The 16010-nt window shown below is 49.6% G+C and overlaps 1 protein-coding gene across 15 annotated transcripts in view; it reads right to left on the bottom strand.

The window, feature by feature from the left end:
• The window catches only part of KSR1 (kinase suppressor of ras 1), a 139669-nt gene that overhangs the window by 48519 nt on the left and 75140 nt on the right, over positions 1–16010 (bottom strand). For 5 of the 15 annotated variants that reach the window (XM_073235136.1, XM_073235144.1, XM_037002203.2 and 2 more), the window contains exon 2: positions 14307–14447. In XM_073235136.1, coding sequence (XP_073091237.1) covers positions 14307–14447 — 141 coding nt within the window. Of the gene's footprint in view, positions 1–1775; positions 2237–7810; positions 8812–14306; positions 14448–16010 lie in introns of those variants that run through there. The other 10 variants (XM_037002194.2, XM_073235131.1, XM_073235135.1 and 7 more) reach the window with 8 other exon arrangements.

Raw genomic sequence — 16010 nt, 5'->3', positions numbered from 1 at the left:
CACCTGCACAGGCACACGGGCCTGAGGCATAGTGACCTCGCTTAGAGCCCCGGCCTCAGGGCCCAGACCCAAATCACAGACCCCTCGCCAGAGGGGCACATCCCAGGGTTCGGAGTGCGGTCTGACCTTCGGGGTTGTCTGTCGGGGTGGGGATGAACCGGGCCACAGGCAGCGCTCCCAGAGCTGGAGACCCGAGAACCTGCCTGCAGACAGGGCCGCATTGTTTCAGAGCTGCCCCAGGGTGTCCAGACCAGGAGACTGAGATCTCTCGGGAGGTCCTGGAGGCAGGCCGCCCTTCTCTGTAGTTTTCCAGTCACCCTGTAAGTAACTCCTGCCCCACAGCAGCACCGGGCCTCCGAGTACAGGAGCCCAGTGGCGAGCCTGAGTGGGCGGCCAGGACTCAGGCCCAGGGGGCCATCGGCAGTGTTACCAGGGTCCGAGGGCATGAAGGGCCAACAGATATTCATGAGGTTGAGAAGAGAGGAAGGCTAAATCCTTCCTCTGCTAAGGCCAAGGGGCAGAGTTTGAAGGGATCTTAGACACAATCTAGCCTGACGCTCTTTTTCTGAGGGGGGAACCCGAGGCCCAGAGGGAAGGGGACTGGAAAGTCACCCAGGAGAACAGTACCAGGACAGGGCCCAGGCTACGTGACACTCGTGCCCAGGAGCACAGGATATAGCACACCCCTGGGGGAGCTCGCCATCTTCCACGGTGGGCCTTCCTTACCTAGGCGCAAAGGCTTCATTCCTGCCAATTTTAAGATCTGCTCAAAGAGGTGGGCCAAGGGGAAGACTCCCTGAGCTTTGCCCCGAGACTCACCTCCAAAGGCGCAAGGCCTGAGCGATGCAAGCCGTGTGCCTGCCTGGTGGGCCCTGAGCTCTTCGGGATCCAGAGGCAACAGGACTCTGGGCTCATGGCTTCATCACCAGCCTGGCAAGTCCCTAATGTCTTGATGGCTTAAAAGATGGTGGGTGGGCAGAAACCCTCAATTCCATGTTTTCACCTACCCCTACCCGCACCCACTGTGGCAACAATGCACACTTTTCTTCTTTTTGAAAAGCAGCAGCGCATCCCACATCACCAGCTACACCCAAACACCCAGGTTATGAGCGCGGACTAGACACACCGGGGGCCAGGGCACACTGACTCTCACTACGCCTCTTCATGTGCTTCCTTTTTCCATGACAAGTCGAACTGTTCACATCACAGCTAGTGGTACGACTGCCACTCGTGAAGCAGCTTGGGCACAGCTGCTTGGTAGCTAAGGACAGTGAAGCTCAGAGGGATTAAGTTACTCATTCAAGATGCAGCAAGTGAGCAAGGAAGCCTGGATTGGACCCTGGTCCGCGTAACTCCAAAGCGAGCACTCGTAGCCTCTGCTCGGTTAGGACTTCCTGGCCTGGTTGACCAGGAGCCCTGAGACACAGGGCTGCATCTGCCTGTTTGGCTCCAGTTTCTTAAGCTCACTGCAGAGGCTCACTGCAAAACAAGTGTGTGTTCTGTTCAAACCAAAAACATAAAGAGGCAAAAAAACCATTCACTAGAAGGATGGAAAAGATCTGTTGTAGGAAGATTCTGACAGTTACCCAGCCACTAATGCAAGAAACACCAAGAATGAAATAATGAAATGGAAATCCCATTCTACCCCAACATGCAGATTTCTCCAGACGTGATCTGTAGACAGTTGGCCAAGCAAGAACTGAGAACCCAGCTAAATGTACGCATCCCAAGACTCATGGGAAGGCCACCTGATCCCAGCCAGGCCCCATGCCTACCTCACAACCCTCTGGCCAGGGCTGGTCCAGGCCTTGTGCCTTCCGCAGCACCACGGGTGGAGGGACCTCTGTGCTCCTTGAGGCCTTGGCCATGACCCAGCTCCAGAGGCAGTGCATGGTGAGGCGCCCAAACCCAGGGTCCCCAGCAGCCCTGGCCCCTGGTGTGGTGTCCCAGGGAAGGACGAGGCAGGGAGAGGAGTTTCTGTTTTCATGACTACAGTGAACAGTCACTACAGCCAAAAATAGTTTGTGCCTGGGAGCTGGGGAGTCAGCACATACCTCCTGGAACAGGTGCTGGGCTTGAGACACGCAGGCTGTGGTGGGCCCCCTGCAGGGGCCTTGGGACCCAGCACCCAGGATACCCGGCCACAGACAGAGAGGGTTTGGGACCCAGCACCCAGGATACCCGGCCACAGACAGAGAGGTCTCCCTGTCCACCTCCGAAAAGTCTGAATGAGTCAGTAAGATCATCTCCCTCCTCCCAGTGAATCATCTGGGGAACCCCCACCCCTACACGAACTCCAGCTGCCCCCAACCCCCTGCAGTTCTCACACATTTGGGGCTGGGTGGTTTGGACGCCCACAGAAGAGTCATATGAACTACAGTGAATGCACTGGATGGCACATAAGACAGCCATTAAAAGTGAAGCTCAGCCGTCAAAATTCATAAAACTGTACACCCTAAACAGTGAACTTTGCCATAAGTAAATGTAAAAGATGGTGAAAAATATTAAGGATATCAGTGGTTGGTGGAATTGTGGGATAATTTTATTTTGAGCTTTTCTCTATTTTCAGATTTTCCTACTACGAACATCTGTAATTCGATTTAGAAAATGTTACTTTGAAATAAAATTTTTAAAAAGGGAAGATGCTTAGGCATCACAGAGGGAATGTACAACCTCGTTCAACAGGTGAGAATTTAAACTGTGTGTGTGTGTGTCTGTGTGTGTGTGGTTTGTGACCCCTGCTTTGAAGCCAGACTTTCTGGATATCAATCCTCACTTTATCGCTTACCATTTAGGTGACCACTGCTAAGTGGCACTGTCACTTAGTCTATCTCTACTGTATATTGGAAATAAAAGCATTGCCTCCTGTTGTAGAATAAATATTTGTATCTCTCCAAAATTCATATGTTGAAACCTAATCCCCACTGTGATAGTATTAGCAGGTGGGGACTTTGGGAGGTGATTAGGTCATGAGGATAGAGCTCCAATGAATGGGATTAGTGCCCTTAGAAGAGACCCAGACGGCTGCCTGGCCCCTTCCCACCATGTGAGGACAGAACAGAAAGACTGCTGTCTGTGAACTGGGAAGCAGGTTCTCACCAGACACTGAATCTGTTGCACCTTGACCCTGGACTTCGCAGCCTCCAGAGTTGTGAGAAATAAATTTCTGTTGTTTATAAACCAACCAGTTTGCAGTATTCCTGGTACAGCAGCACAGATGGACTGAGACACCTCCTAAGGTTACTCAGAGGACTGAATGACACTCCAAGGGAAGCTCACAGCTCAGTCCCAAGCACACTGGGGCACTCACTAAAGAATTATAACATAAATCACAAACTACATAAAAGAAAACAAAGAACCAAGAATCAAAAAAGGCTGACTGGAAGGAAATACATTAAAATACTTATAGCATTTCCATGGAGTAGTACAATAATGGGTAAACCACCAATAACCAGAGGTATAACTGTTTTCTTTAATTTCCTTATTTTTCCCATTCTGGAAATGAACATATGTATAAATTACTAGATATTAAGAAAAAAAAGCAAACCTAAAAGGTCAGGGAGTAACTATTATCTCTGTGTAGGATTAGAGATGATTTATTTTACTTGCTTTTCTGTATCTTCTAAAATAAATAACTTTCATAGTAGAGTAAATGAGAAATGTTCTTAAAAACAAAAACTGAGGGCTAGGTTCACCTCTTATATTCTAGAAACAAGATCTCTGCAGAACCGCCCCACCCCAGGGTCTAGGCCTTAGGCAGCATCTCTGAGCCTGAGGCCTCTGCCTCTGACACAGACCAAAGAGTTCTGTTCTCTGAAGGAAAATGGGGCGCAATGGTCGCCCCTGAGAAAGACAGGTACTCGTCCCCCAGTGAGCCCTGGATGAGGGTGGGGATGGGCACCTCAGCAGCTACAGTAGTGACTGTTATTGCTGTCTGGGGAGGGAGGGTGTCTGTGCACGCCTCCTCTTCTCCCAGCAGGGCTATTCTTCCTCCAGGAACCCGTTTCCCCAGGGCAGGTATCTCTGACCCTTCAGACCCGCCACCGTGAGGATAAAGGGCTGAGCCCATGACCCAGTTTGGGTCCTGGTCCTGTGATTGGTTCTGGGATGAGCACATGACAAAAGCCAAGCCAATCAGAGCCTTCCCTGGGACTTTTTCAGCTACAGTTCTAGGTGAAGAAACTCTCCATAGCGAAGCACTACTACTATGCCAGAAAGAAAAGAGGCTTATTTAGCTGCGTGTGCCTTCATGCCTGTCACATGGAACAGGCCTGTCCAAGAGGTGTGGCCTGATAGCATCAACTGAGTCCCTGCCCCCAGACTTGTATTACCTAAGCTGATAAAAGTCTCTGATTTGTTTAAGCCAGTTAGTATTGCAATTTGCTAGGGAAAAGTTCTAACTAGTAGTAGGAGAATATAATAGCTTGAATTTAGTAAGTACTTACTATGTGCCCTGGTACCATGTGATTCCTCCACCTACTTATCCATCCATCTATCCAATCAACAGACAGCTACTGAATACCAAGAGTGTGCCAGGCATTTTACTCAGCCCTGGGACTAGAACAGCAAACAAAATAAATAGTTTTTTTCCTTGGGGAGCTTACATTATGATAGGAACATGCTGTAATTGAAATCACTTGTGAATAAGTGAGTAAAAGGAAACAGCGAGCTGAGATAAAGTGACAGGTGGGGGACATCTAATTTTAGACAGCGTGGCCTCTCTGAAGAGCAGACTTCTAAGCTCCTGTCAGAGGATAAGAAGGCACTAGCGATGAAGAAACTTCCAGGCAGGGGAAACAGAACATACAAAGGCCCTGGGCTGTGACAGGAAACAATCTGACGTGTTCTAACATGACGGGAAGAGTGAGGAGGGGAAGGAGACAATGTGAAAGGGGCCAGCTGACAAGAGTACTTCAGGGCCTTGAAGATCAAGGTGAGGGGTTTGGATTTTATGCTGAGTGCAACAAGACACCACTGAAGAACTACACTCAGAAGAGTGAGATGATCAGATTTGCATTTTAGGGAAAATCACTTTTGGCTCGTGAAGAATGAAATTAAGAAGAGGACAAGATTGCATACAGAGAGCAATACAGGTGTGACTGCACAAGTCCATGCAGTAGCTAGGGCTCGGGAGGCAGCAGTGGTGAAAAAGAAGCATAGATGGATGAGAAGAATATTTGGAAATAAAGCCAGCAGTATTTGCTAGTCAATTAAATGTGGAAGTTGAGGAAGCAGGAGGAATCAGAAATGACTCCTCAGTTTTGAAGGCTAGAGAACTGACAGATGAGTAAACAGGCTCAAAGAGACAAGGGACTTGTCTAAGGTCACACTATTAGCAAGTGGCAAAATCAAGATTTTGCCAACAAACACCAGGTTCTTGGCTGTCTATTTCCAATCTTGCTACCTGCCCAAAAAACATACAGGGGGAACAAGGGCCACTGAAATTTATATGTTCATTGTTTTTAAAAGAAGCGTTAATGAGAGGGAACTTTTGCTTTATAATAATTAAAACTGGTAGTTTTTTGAAGTATAGCTGATATATAATATATTGGTTTCAGGGGTATGACAGTGAGTCAACAATCATATACATTATGAAATGCTTACCACAGTAAGTGCAGTTACCAACTGTCACCATACAAACTTACTCCAATATGACTGACTATATTGCCTACGCTGTACTTTTCACCTGTGACTTATTTCATAATTAGCAGTTTGTACCTTTTTATCCCCTTCATCTATTTTGCTCCCCATCCCCCAGTAACCTCAGATAAAACTATGGTATAGATGTAAGAATTTCCCGGTAAAATTGGTGGTGCTAGATGTGTCCTTGTTCTGTTTTGGAGCACTCCTGCCTTTGACAGGCAGTCCCCAGAGGAGAGACCTAATATACGCCGACAGCCCAGGAGCCAGGCGGCCCCAGAGGGGCCCAGGCACACACCAAGTCAAAGCTATCTTGCAAAGCAGCTGCAAGCACACGGCCTTGCTCAAGTCCAGCCAGTCACCAACTGAAACCAGATGCAGCTCAGGAACCCCAGGCCTCGGCCGGCCACTGGCAGCCCCCACACCCCCTGCAGTTCAACCTTAGCTACCCCAGACGAGAGTGCTCTTTAGGGCCTCAGCCAAGGGTCCAAAATTCTTTGGATAATCTTCTTTGAATTGTTGTTCAATATGAGCAACTACTACATGCCAGGCAATGGGGACAGAGCAGTGAACAAAACAGCCAGGTCCCCTTGCACACGACTCTTGCAGGATACTTGGTTTTCACTAGACCTGGCCACTGAGACATTCAGAGGATCAAGGAGATGGGCTTGCCATTCAAAAGTGCCAGCCAGGGCAGGGCTAAGCAGAATAGTCATGCTCATGATTTTTCAGATTTCTAGAAACCAGGGGCACCCCCACACTTGAAAGCTTAAAGGAGGGCACTTTGGCTTAGCACCAGAGAAATCAATCACTTTGTCAGTTGGTGAGAGTGATGTATGCAAGTTCCGTAAGGACAGACCTAGAACAGGACCTGGCACACAACAGGGCAGACTCTATTTTGTTCATCAATTAACCCCTGTGATCATTAATCTGGGTCAGTGATCAGTGGATGTAGAATGAGTGGGATGAAGGAAAGAAGGAAGGAGGGGAGAGAGGGAAGGAGGACGGTGGGTGGGAAAGGGAGAAAGATCAATTCAATTACACAACTATATACAGTCGCCCTAGGCTGGGCTATTCTGGGTAAGACATTAGATGACCTGACTGAGCTGGGGAAGGAAGCCTGGCTTTGGAGTCACAAGGACCTAAGTTTAAATCCTGGCCCACCTATCTGCTCAATGTGTGTTGCTAACATGTCACTCAACTCTGAACCTCGGTTTGCTCAGCTATAAAATGAGGATCATAGGAGGATGGGTGGGAAGGGAGGGATAAGGGGGAAAAAGGGGGCATTACTACTAGCAGACATAAAGTAGGGGGGGCATGGGGAGGGCTGTACAGTACAGAGAAGACAAGTAGTGATTCTACAGCATCTTACTATGCTGATGGACAGTGACTGTGATGGGGTATGTGGGGGGGACTTGGTGATGGGGGAGTCTAGTAAACAATGTTGCTCATGTAATTGTAGATTAATGATACCAAAATTTAAAAAAAAAAAGAGGATCATAGTGTCTCCCCCTTTCTTGACATCAAACAGGCATGAATGACTGAATGCCTGAGTGAACTCCATCCCACCTTCAGCTCTCCTGCCTGGCTGGGTGACGCAGGCATGCCAGACCACCACCCAGACCTCCATCTCCCTGCCCTAAGTGGGGAGAGCTCCGTGGCCTGTCACACTGGGCTGGTACCGAGACCCAGGGCTTGAGATCTCAGGCCTTGGCACGAAGGCAGCCCCGGGCCACTGGGGCTGACACGCCAGTGCACATGTCTCCATGCAGCCGGGTGAGGGTGTGTGCTGCATTTTGAGGGGGCCCCCAGCTGCTAAAGATGGAGGCTGTCAGAACAGCAGGGCCTCTGGCTCCCAAAGGGAGGAGGAATGGGAGGAGGGGCTGCGAGCAAGGGCAGCAGGATTCATGCTGATTGAAGCTGAACTCAGGAGCCAAGTACCAGCTCACTTTTCTGGTTCAAACTTACACATCCTCCCGCTTCACACAGCCTACATCCCAGGGCCCACACAGCGCTCCAGTCACTCCCAGCAATTGGGAGACCAAGATGGTGGCAGAGCAACTGGTGCTTGTCCCCCAAAGGCAGCCTGATCCTAAACATGGGGATACAAGGACAGAGGGCAGGGGACCAAGAAACGCGCCCGGCCAGGGCCACAGCAAAAATCCCTTACCAGACCTGCCTGCATCTTCAGTTCAAAAACTGCCTCCAGCAAGAGCTTATCCAGGGAGCCGGAGGCGCGGGGCTGGGTCCTGCAGTGCCGGCTCTGCAGCACCCACCTCTCTGCCAGGACTGATCCCAGCCAGCGCCCGCCACTTCCTCTAACAACTTCCAACAGGGAAACTGCTGAAGAAAATAATGTCTCCAGGCTCTGAAATCATTTCCCCCGCAGCTGCAGCCGTAACATGAAGCTGCAATTCTCAGGGTTTAACCTGGGGAAGGTGGGGGCAGGGCGGTGGTGGAAATAGTCACAGCCTGTGGCTCTCTGTGTCCAGGGAGGCAGAAGGGGCCCTGCCTCCAAACCCACTCCCCTGCTCACTCCCTAATCCCTGAGGGCTCCAGGCCTGGCCTCATACCCACACCAGCCAGGAGCACAGTCTCACCTCTCCCCCATCCCCATGAAGAAGAGCCTTCTCAGTGGTAGGAGTTTTATTTTCCTTAAAACAATTCTAATGTTCTCTCTCTTTCATACACACACACTTCAATGCTCTCCCAGATAAAACTCCAACCCCCATGCCCCACACCTGGAGATTTCTATGGGCCAACCCAGTTTCCTCCCAGACAGGCCCTTCTCAAACACTCCCTGTGAGGACCAACACCACCAGCTCTCTCAGACCTCAGGGTCTTTGCAGGCACTGTTCCCTCCGTCTCATGTGCTCTTCCCCTTCCTGCCTGCTAGCTCCTGGCTCTCAGGGAAGTCCTCCCTGGTGTTGGTCCTCCCTGTCCTCCCAGGGTGAGTGTCTGCTTGCTCCCAGACCCCAGGTGGGCTTCTGTCAGGGCACCCGGAGCCAGCTCTCAACCTGTACACCTGACCACCACCTGTGAGCCCCTGGGGCCGGGGCGAGTGTCTTCAGCATCCCTTGCTCTCAGGGCAGGGTTCCCCCAGAGCAGGTGCCAGACCTGCCCTGCCTGATACAGCAATAGCATGTGTCTGTTTAAATTAAAATTCATTACAATAAAATAAAATTTAAATTTCATTTTCTCAGTTGCACTATGTGTATTTTGAGTGCTCCACATGTGGCGGGTGGCTGCCACACTGGAAGGGCAGTGTAGAATGTTTCTATTGTCACAGAAAGTCCTACTGGACAGTGTCACTTTAGATGAAGGTCTGACGAGTGGGTGAACACATCTGAAGGCATCGCACAAGCTGTGTGTCCCCAGCATCCGTGGAGGGGAAATCCGAGGTCACACATGCCGGGTGCATCCACAGCAGGCTCTGGGGCTGCAGGAGGCAGAGATCTGACTGCCGCAGGACGGGAAGGAAGAGTGCAGTCTCTCCATCCTCACTAGACACCACAAAATGTGCCTCCTGCTCTGTGGACACATCACGTCTGTCTCCTTTCTTCATGCAACAGAAAGGCATTAATTCCTAGAATCTTTATAACCACAAACTAGTGACCACAATGTAAGGCTAAAAGCTGAAATGATATTTAGATAGCCCTAAAGGGATGGACCCCTGGACAGAAATACTGAAAAGAAAGGAGAGTACGCACACAAAAATGGCTACACAGGGAAAAATCAGGGCCCACTCACGAATCTGTGAAGGGTCAAGATGAGCAGGGAACTCAGAGGACAAAGGGACAAGTCCCAGCACACAAAGACCATCCCCAGAAGCCTCCAGAGCAGCGCAGGGGCAAATCTTCTTCAGGTACAGACTGTACCAGTGCTGGAGCCCTCGGCACTGACTACTTAACAAAAGGAAATTGCCGGACCTCACGGATTTGGATCCCTTCCCCCAAAACCAACCAGCCAATCAAATAAGCACAGATAGAGACCCTGCTTTACAGCCTGGCATCTCTAGCCTCCTCCTCACTGTGACTTTCATTCAGTCCTCACTCTACCTGGCAAATACTTGCCAAGGGATCCCAGAGGCCAGGCGCATTGCTGCCAGGCACATGGCCTCTTCTGGGCATGAGTTCTCAGGCTTGTTCAGGCGCTGAGCCACTGGCACCATCAAGATCCCTTCTATGTGTGCCCCCCTGTGCACAGGTGGGCACCCCCTCAAACACAGTCCTTCCTGAGACAGCCTGGAGAAATACTATTTTGTTAAAGAATGATGATTTGTATGGATTAACACAGAGATGAGATCAAGACTAAAAACCTGCAAAATGATACATACAGTATAATCCCATTTTGGCAACTATTTAAAAAAAAGAAAAAGGAAACAAATTTGTATGTAAATAAAAAACCATGTGTCACCCTGGATTGGATCCTAGAATGACAGAAAGAGGACATTAATGGAAAAACTGGTGAAATCCAAACAGTCTGGAGTTTTGCTGATAGTAACATACCAGCCTTGTTTTCTTAGTTTTGACATATGTACCATGGTAATGTCCCATGTTTACCGTGGGGGAAACAGGGGGGTAAGAAAATAAACAATGGTTGAGATGACATTCAGAAGCCAAAGGATTCTATTTCTGAGGGCAGCTTTGGAGAGGCCTGGGTACCTGCTCCGCAGGGGTGTCGGGACAACTGGACGCAACAGGGCATGCAGAGCACTGAGCGCTCCACACCAGCCACGTGCTGAACATGTTAGCTTGGAGGCAAAGTGAGCGCGGGGCTCTGAGGGGGCCATGGAGCCCACCACAGTCCTGGTGCAGCCCAATGACCAGACGGGGGCTGGTTGGGCTCCTGGAAGCACAACCCCTCAATGAATGACAGGGTGCTGCCATGGTCAGAAAGGGGGTGCCAAGGCGGCCCAGGGACTCCTTGTGGCGCTGGCCCGCAGAGCCTCTCTGGAGAAGGCCCTCTGCCCTGGGGGCATCAACTCCCCCAGCGCTCTTTCTAGAAGCTGACTTGGGGGCAGCTGGGCACGGCTGGGAACACAGACTTGGGGACTATGGTCTCAGCTCTGCAGGACTTGACAAGCCAGGCTGAGGAGTAACCTGTGTCACTACCCATTCAGGACAAAACACTTGATTCCTGGGGACCCATGTCATGATGGGATTCACCTTCCTCCCTCTCAAACAAGCAATGGTCACAAGCAGGGGTTTTGTGGCAAACAACCCAGAGAAGGTAGGTCTCTGTCTCACAAAGCCTGTATTCTAGCGGGAGAGTAGGCAGATCATACACAACAAATAAGCTAGATAAACTCCAGAAAGTGGTCAGCATCTTTGCAAGAATCAGCCAAGGTGCACCGATAGAGAACAAAGGGTAGGAGCTGTTCTTTAGATCCGAACATTAGGGAAGACTGCTTGGAGGAGGTGTTGATGGACCTGACACTACACTGACGTTCCATGAGCCAAGGAAACACATTCCAGGGAGGGGAAAAGCAAGTGCAAAGATCAGACCAGAGAGAGCAAAGGGGAGGGTGAGTGACATGAGGGCAGAGGGAGCAGGCAGAGGCCAAAACGTGTGAGGCATCTCATGTTTATGCGGAAAGAAACAGGAAGCACTGGAAAAAGACATGATCCGATTTATGTTTCCCAGTGGGCACTCCAGCTGCTGCATGGAAAATGTCATGAGGGGGGAAATGACAAAGTAGGGAGTTCAGGGGCTGCTGCAGGGGGCTGGGGCAAGAGAGGCTGGTGGCCTGGACCATGGTGCTGGAGATGGGCATGGACATAGGTGGCCAGGTCTGCACTGTGTCTTGGGGCAGAGCCCACAGGGCTCGTGAAGGGATTGCACAAGAGTGAGGGCAGCGGAGGACTCAGGGGTGCCTCTTGGGTTTGTGGCCTGAGCAACTGGGTGGATAATGCCACCATTTTCTGAGATGGGAAGAAAAATATGTCTATGAGTATGGGAGGGAAGGACAAGAGCTCTGCCTGGAACTGGTGTATGAGCCACCTCATGACCTCCAAGTGACTGGAAGTTCACTGGGCGGCTGGAGACCTTCCTGCTGTCTCGCCCTGACCCCTCCCTTCCCACAGAGTGCTCTGTCCACACTCGGCCCCAGGTCCGCCCCACCCCTCCATGGCCGCCAGGTAGCACCCTGGTTCTCAAACCACATCTGGCTTTTGGGCTCTCCCACCTGCCTGAGCCCTGCACAAAATGAGTTTGCCCCTCATTTACCACCCAGATGTGGTGCATCACTCATGCCTCTGTGATCAAACACCAGCTGACTCAGTATTCCACCTACACCTCTCCGCCCAGCTGGCAGACCCCGTGCCAGCTGCCACCACAGGGTGCTCTAGGGTCCAGAAAGCCCCTGGCAGCCGGCTTCCACAGGACAGGCTCCTGCCCTGTGCAGACCTGGCTCCCCTCGCAACGACACACATGGGTGGAGCTGGGCCTCCTGCCCGCTTCAGACCTCCAGAGATCCGAGGGAAATCCCTCGAGGAGCTAAGCCCTCTGCCAACAATGTCTGAGGCCTGAGGAAGAAAGTCAGGAGGCACAATCTGGGGTCCCAGCAGACCTGGGTCTGAACCTCAAGTCTGTCCCCATGAAGCGCTAGACTCTCATCGCGTCCCTTGGCCCCTCTGAACCCAACGGTCCTCATCTATTCAGTAGGGATGACAGCGACGAGATGCTGGGCAGGTCACCGCCCTTGTGGGGCCCTGGTGTCCTCAACTGTAAGCGACAAGCCCGAGGAGAAGCTGCCTTCGATCTCTCAGGTCTTAGGGAGGAGAGAGGGAAAGGCTGGGGTTGGCCTGGGGGGCTGGAGGGGCCACCCAAATCTTCATAGTCTCCAAGTCCATGATTTTAAATCTGTCACCATGGATTGACCACTACATGTTCAAACCTGCCTCCTGCGTGGCAGAACACCCTGGCAGGCGGTCGGTGGGGAGATGTAGCTCACTGTACATATTACATATGTGCATGCCCACAGCTGTTAATAATGCTCAAAGAACCTCCATGTCACACAGCAGTCTCTCTCAGCCTTCACTTTGGCCACCTCCTTCCCGCCAGCTTCTGAGACGGCAATGCACACCAGGAACATAAGGGCTGCCAGGGCTGGAGCATGTAAGGCGCTGAGAGCTCCCCAGGGGGTCCCCCCTCCCACTGCCCCCAGCCCCGCCCCTCATGACAGGAACCTTTTATGTCCATGGACTTCCTGTCCAGCAGTCTCTCCTAAGAAAATTCCTAAATATTCAAGTAGCTTCATAAATAATATTAACCATGATGCTATGTATAATAGCCGACTGGAATTAATCTCTGCCTGGGAAACTACACCGCATACACTCAATCGAACACTGTGCAGTGCAGCCACTTAAAAAAGAAAAAAAAGGCTTTACTAAGAGTGCAAATAAAGGGAAAACATGGTCAGCACAGCAAATGAAAAAATATAAAACTGTTTACTCAGGGTTGTATAAACCAGTGTTGCCCATAAGAAATAAAATGCAAGCCATATACTTACATTTTAATTTTGGAGTAGCCACATTTTTAAAAGTAAGTGTATATCAAATTAATTTAAATAACATGTTATTTCATTGAATATATCCAAAGTAGTGTAATCTCAACATACACTAAACATAAAAGTTATTATTATTTTACTTTGTTTTTTTTTTTGTACCAAGTCTTCAGAATTCAGCACATCTTTGAATTTATATCTTTGAAACCATAGCATATCTGAATATGTACTTCCCACATTCCAAGTACCTAACAAGTCAGCCATATCGACTAGTAACTACCTTACTAGATGGCATAGGTCTAACCTATTAGAAATTTTAAAGAAGACTTAAGTATTAGGTAAAAACAAAGACTCAAAGGAAATATCAAAATCTTAATGATCACAGATTTTCTCTGAGTGGTGGGAATATGTATGTGATTTTTTTCCTCCTCTTTTTCCAAAAATCTCTCTGTCTCTCTCTCTATATATAAGTAGATAGATATAGATAGATAAATATATAGTGAATTCATGTTACTTCCAAAACAATTGCAAGAGTCCCTCTTTTTAATATTAGAATAGAAGGGATTTAAGAGATGTGACTAGGTGAACCAAACCTGCCCCTCACTGATTTATGCCCCATGAGGGCAGTCCTGTAGCCTAACACCCGTACAGGGTGCATGCTCTGTGATGCTAGTTAGTTGGTAGGTAGGCTGGGTGGGTGGAAAGAGGGAAAAAAGGAGGGAAAAGTATATAATATCATAGCAGTTACAAGAGAAAACTAAACTCAGACCCTTGTTCCCAAATCCCAAAGCTATCACTAGCTGTATGACTTTAAACAAGTTATTTAACCACTCTGTGCTTCTATTTCCTCAAGCATAAAGAGTCAATAATAAGAGTAACTCCTTCCAGGGTTTGGTGAGAACTCAAGTATTTATCACAATGTCAGCTGCACAGCCAGTGTTTCCAGAAATGTTGGCTGTTGTCTTCAGGATGAGCCAATGAACAACTATTGTGTCCAGGCTGCCTGGCTCATAAGGCAGTGGGACCAGGACACACTAAAGCCACCTTGGCCCTGGGTCCCTCCTGTGGCCATTGCCCTGCATCACCCCTCAGTCATCCACAGTGGAGCTCTTGATCTCTTTCCTTGATCCCCCAACCTGGGCCCTCACAGCCCGTGTACCTGCACCACCTCCGGCCTCACGTTGAAGGTGTACAGCCAGTCGGCGAAGTGAGGATAGCTGTTCAGCTCTGCAGTCCTCTCTCCAGGAGCCACGCACAGCTTGCACTGCCGCTGCTTGCAAATATAACGGACCAGCTTCGCCTGTGGGGAGTCCAGAAAAGACTGTTCATTTGGGCCATGTGCACATGGTAGCCGCAAGCACACTGGATACTGGGCGGGGAGCTCTGGCAAACGTGAGCAATCTGATAAGGACAGAAGCCTGCCAGATTCCCCTTTGCTTCAAACAGCAGTGAGGCAGGAAATGGGAAGGAGGAGGAGAGGAGAAGGGGCTGGGAAAGCCAGCAGGACACCTGGAGAACGACACACACCCACTATCTCACCCCTGGGTCATGATCCTCAGAGGCTAATGGGCAACAATAGAGAATGGGGTTACAACGTAAGAAGGGTTTTCTGCTGGGATCAGGTTGGGGGGTGTCAGTAAATGATGACATGGGAGATTAGGGGTTTGGGGAAGATGAGTAATCTTCCACTTAGGATGTTTCCAGTCTAGAATCAGACTTCCTGGGCCCTGTGACCTTGGACACACCTTCCCTATGTCCTTGGACAAATTACTTAACCTCCCTTGCCCCAGAAAAGCCTCAGTTTCCTCCTTCAGAGAATGGGGAGAATAATAGAACCTCCCCCTTGGTGATGCTGAGGAGAAATGAAGCACTCAGTGTGTGCCAGGCACACAGTGGGCACCCAGAGTACCACCCATGCCTCTTGGGCTGTGCAGCATGACTGGCAAGGGGCCAGGACTTGGGTCCACCAATAGACTTTCAGGACCCACACCCTGAAATGCATGCACATTTCAGACATGTGAGTCTGTGCATTTTCCAGGGGAAGGGTGTCCACAGCTTTCAAAAGACTTTCAAAAGCCTACGATTGCAAATAAAGTAGTTTAAGTAAGGACAGCCTGGCTTAGATCAGCTCAGTGTTCTCTTTGACAAACACTGGGCTCCGGCCAGGTGTCCTGCACGATACCGAGGAATACAGGGGGCAAGGTGTGAAGGGAGGGCACAGCCTGGGGCTCAGTAAAGAGAAGGGGGAGCTGACCCAAACAAATGGAAATGAGCACAGACCCTGAAGAGGACCAGGGAGCTGCCTGGCCTTGTTGCCACCCAATGCCCCAGGGACCCTGTGAGAGCTGCCAGAACGTTGGTGAGACTCCTGTGGCCTCTTGCTGGTGAGCTTGCCCAGAAGGCGAGCACCACCTCCCAAGTCTCGCACAGGAACCCTGCCATTTGGAGTCATTTCTCTGCTACTTGGCTTGAGTTTTTGTTGTAGGTAATTTGTTCCTTTACTTTTCAGCTGTAAATATCTCAGTATATTTCTCTAAAAGGTGAAGACTCTTTTTGTTAGCACAGTCACAATACTAAAAAATAATAATAATTAATAATTTATATTTTCAACTATCTAGATAGGCAGCCAATTTCCAAACAGGAGCTCTTGACCGTTTTTGGACCATGGACCCCCCCTCCTGCAGTTGGGGAGGTCCATAATCCCTTTCTAAAAATTATGCTTTTAAAATGCATTTAACAAAATATTTAGAATTACAATTAAATTTAAATCAATTATATTTAAATATAATTATCAAAATATTACTAAAACTGTGATCAAATACTAAAAGCTTCTTTAAGTAAGCTTTAGTAACTAAGTGTGGGT

This window comes from Manis javanica, chromosome 4 (genome assembly GCF_040802235.1).
Source record: "Manis javanica isolate MJ-LG chromosome 4, MJ_LKY, whole genome shotgun sequence".
Taxonomy (NCBI): domain Eukaryota; kingdom Metazoa; phylum Chordata; class Mammalia; order Pholidota; family Manidae; genus Manis; species Manis javanica.
This window is presented reverse-complemented; position numbering and strand designations above follow the sequence as displayed.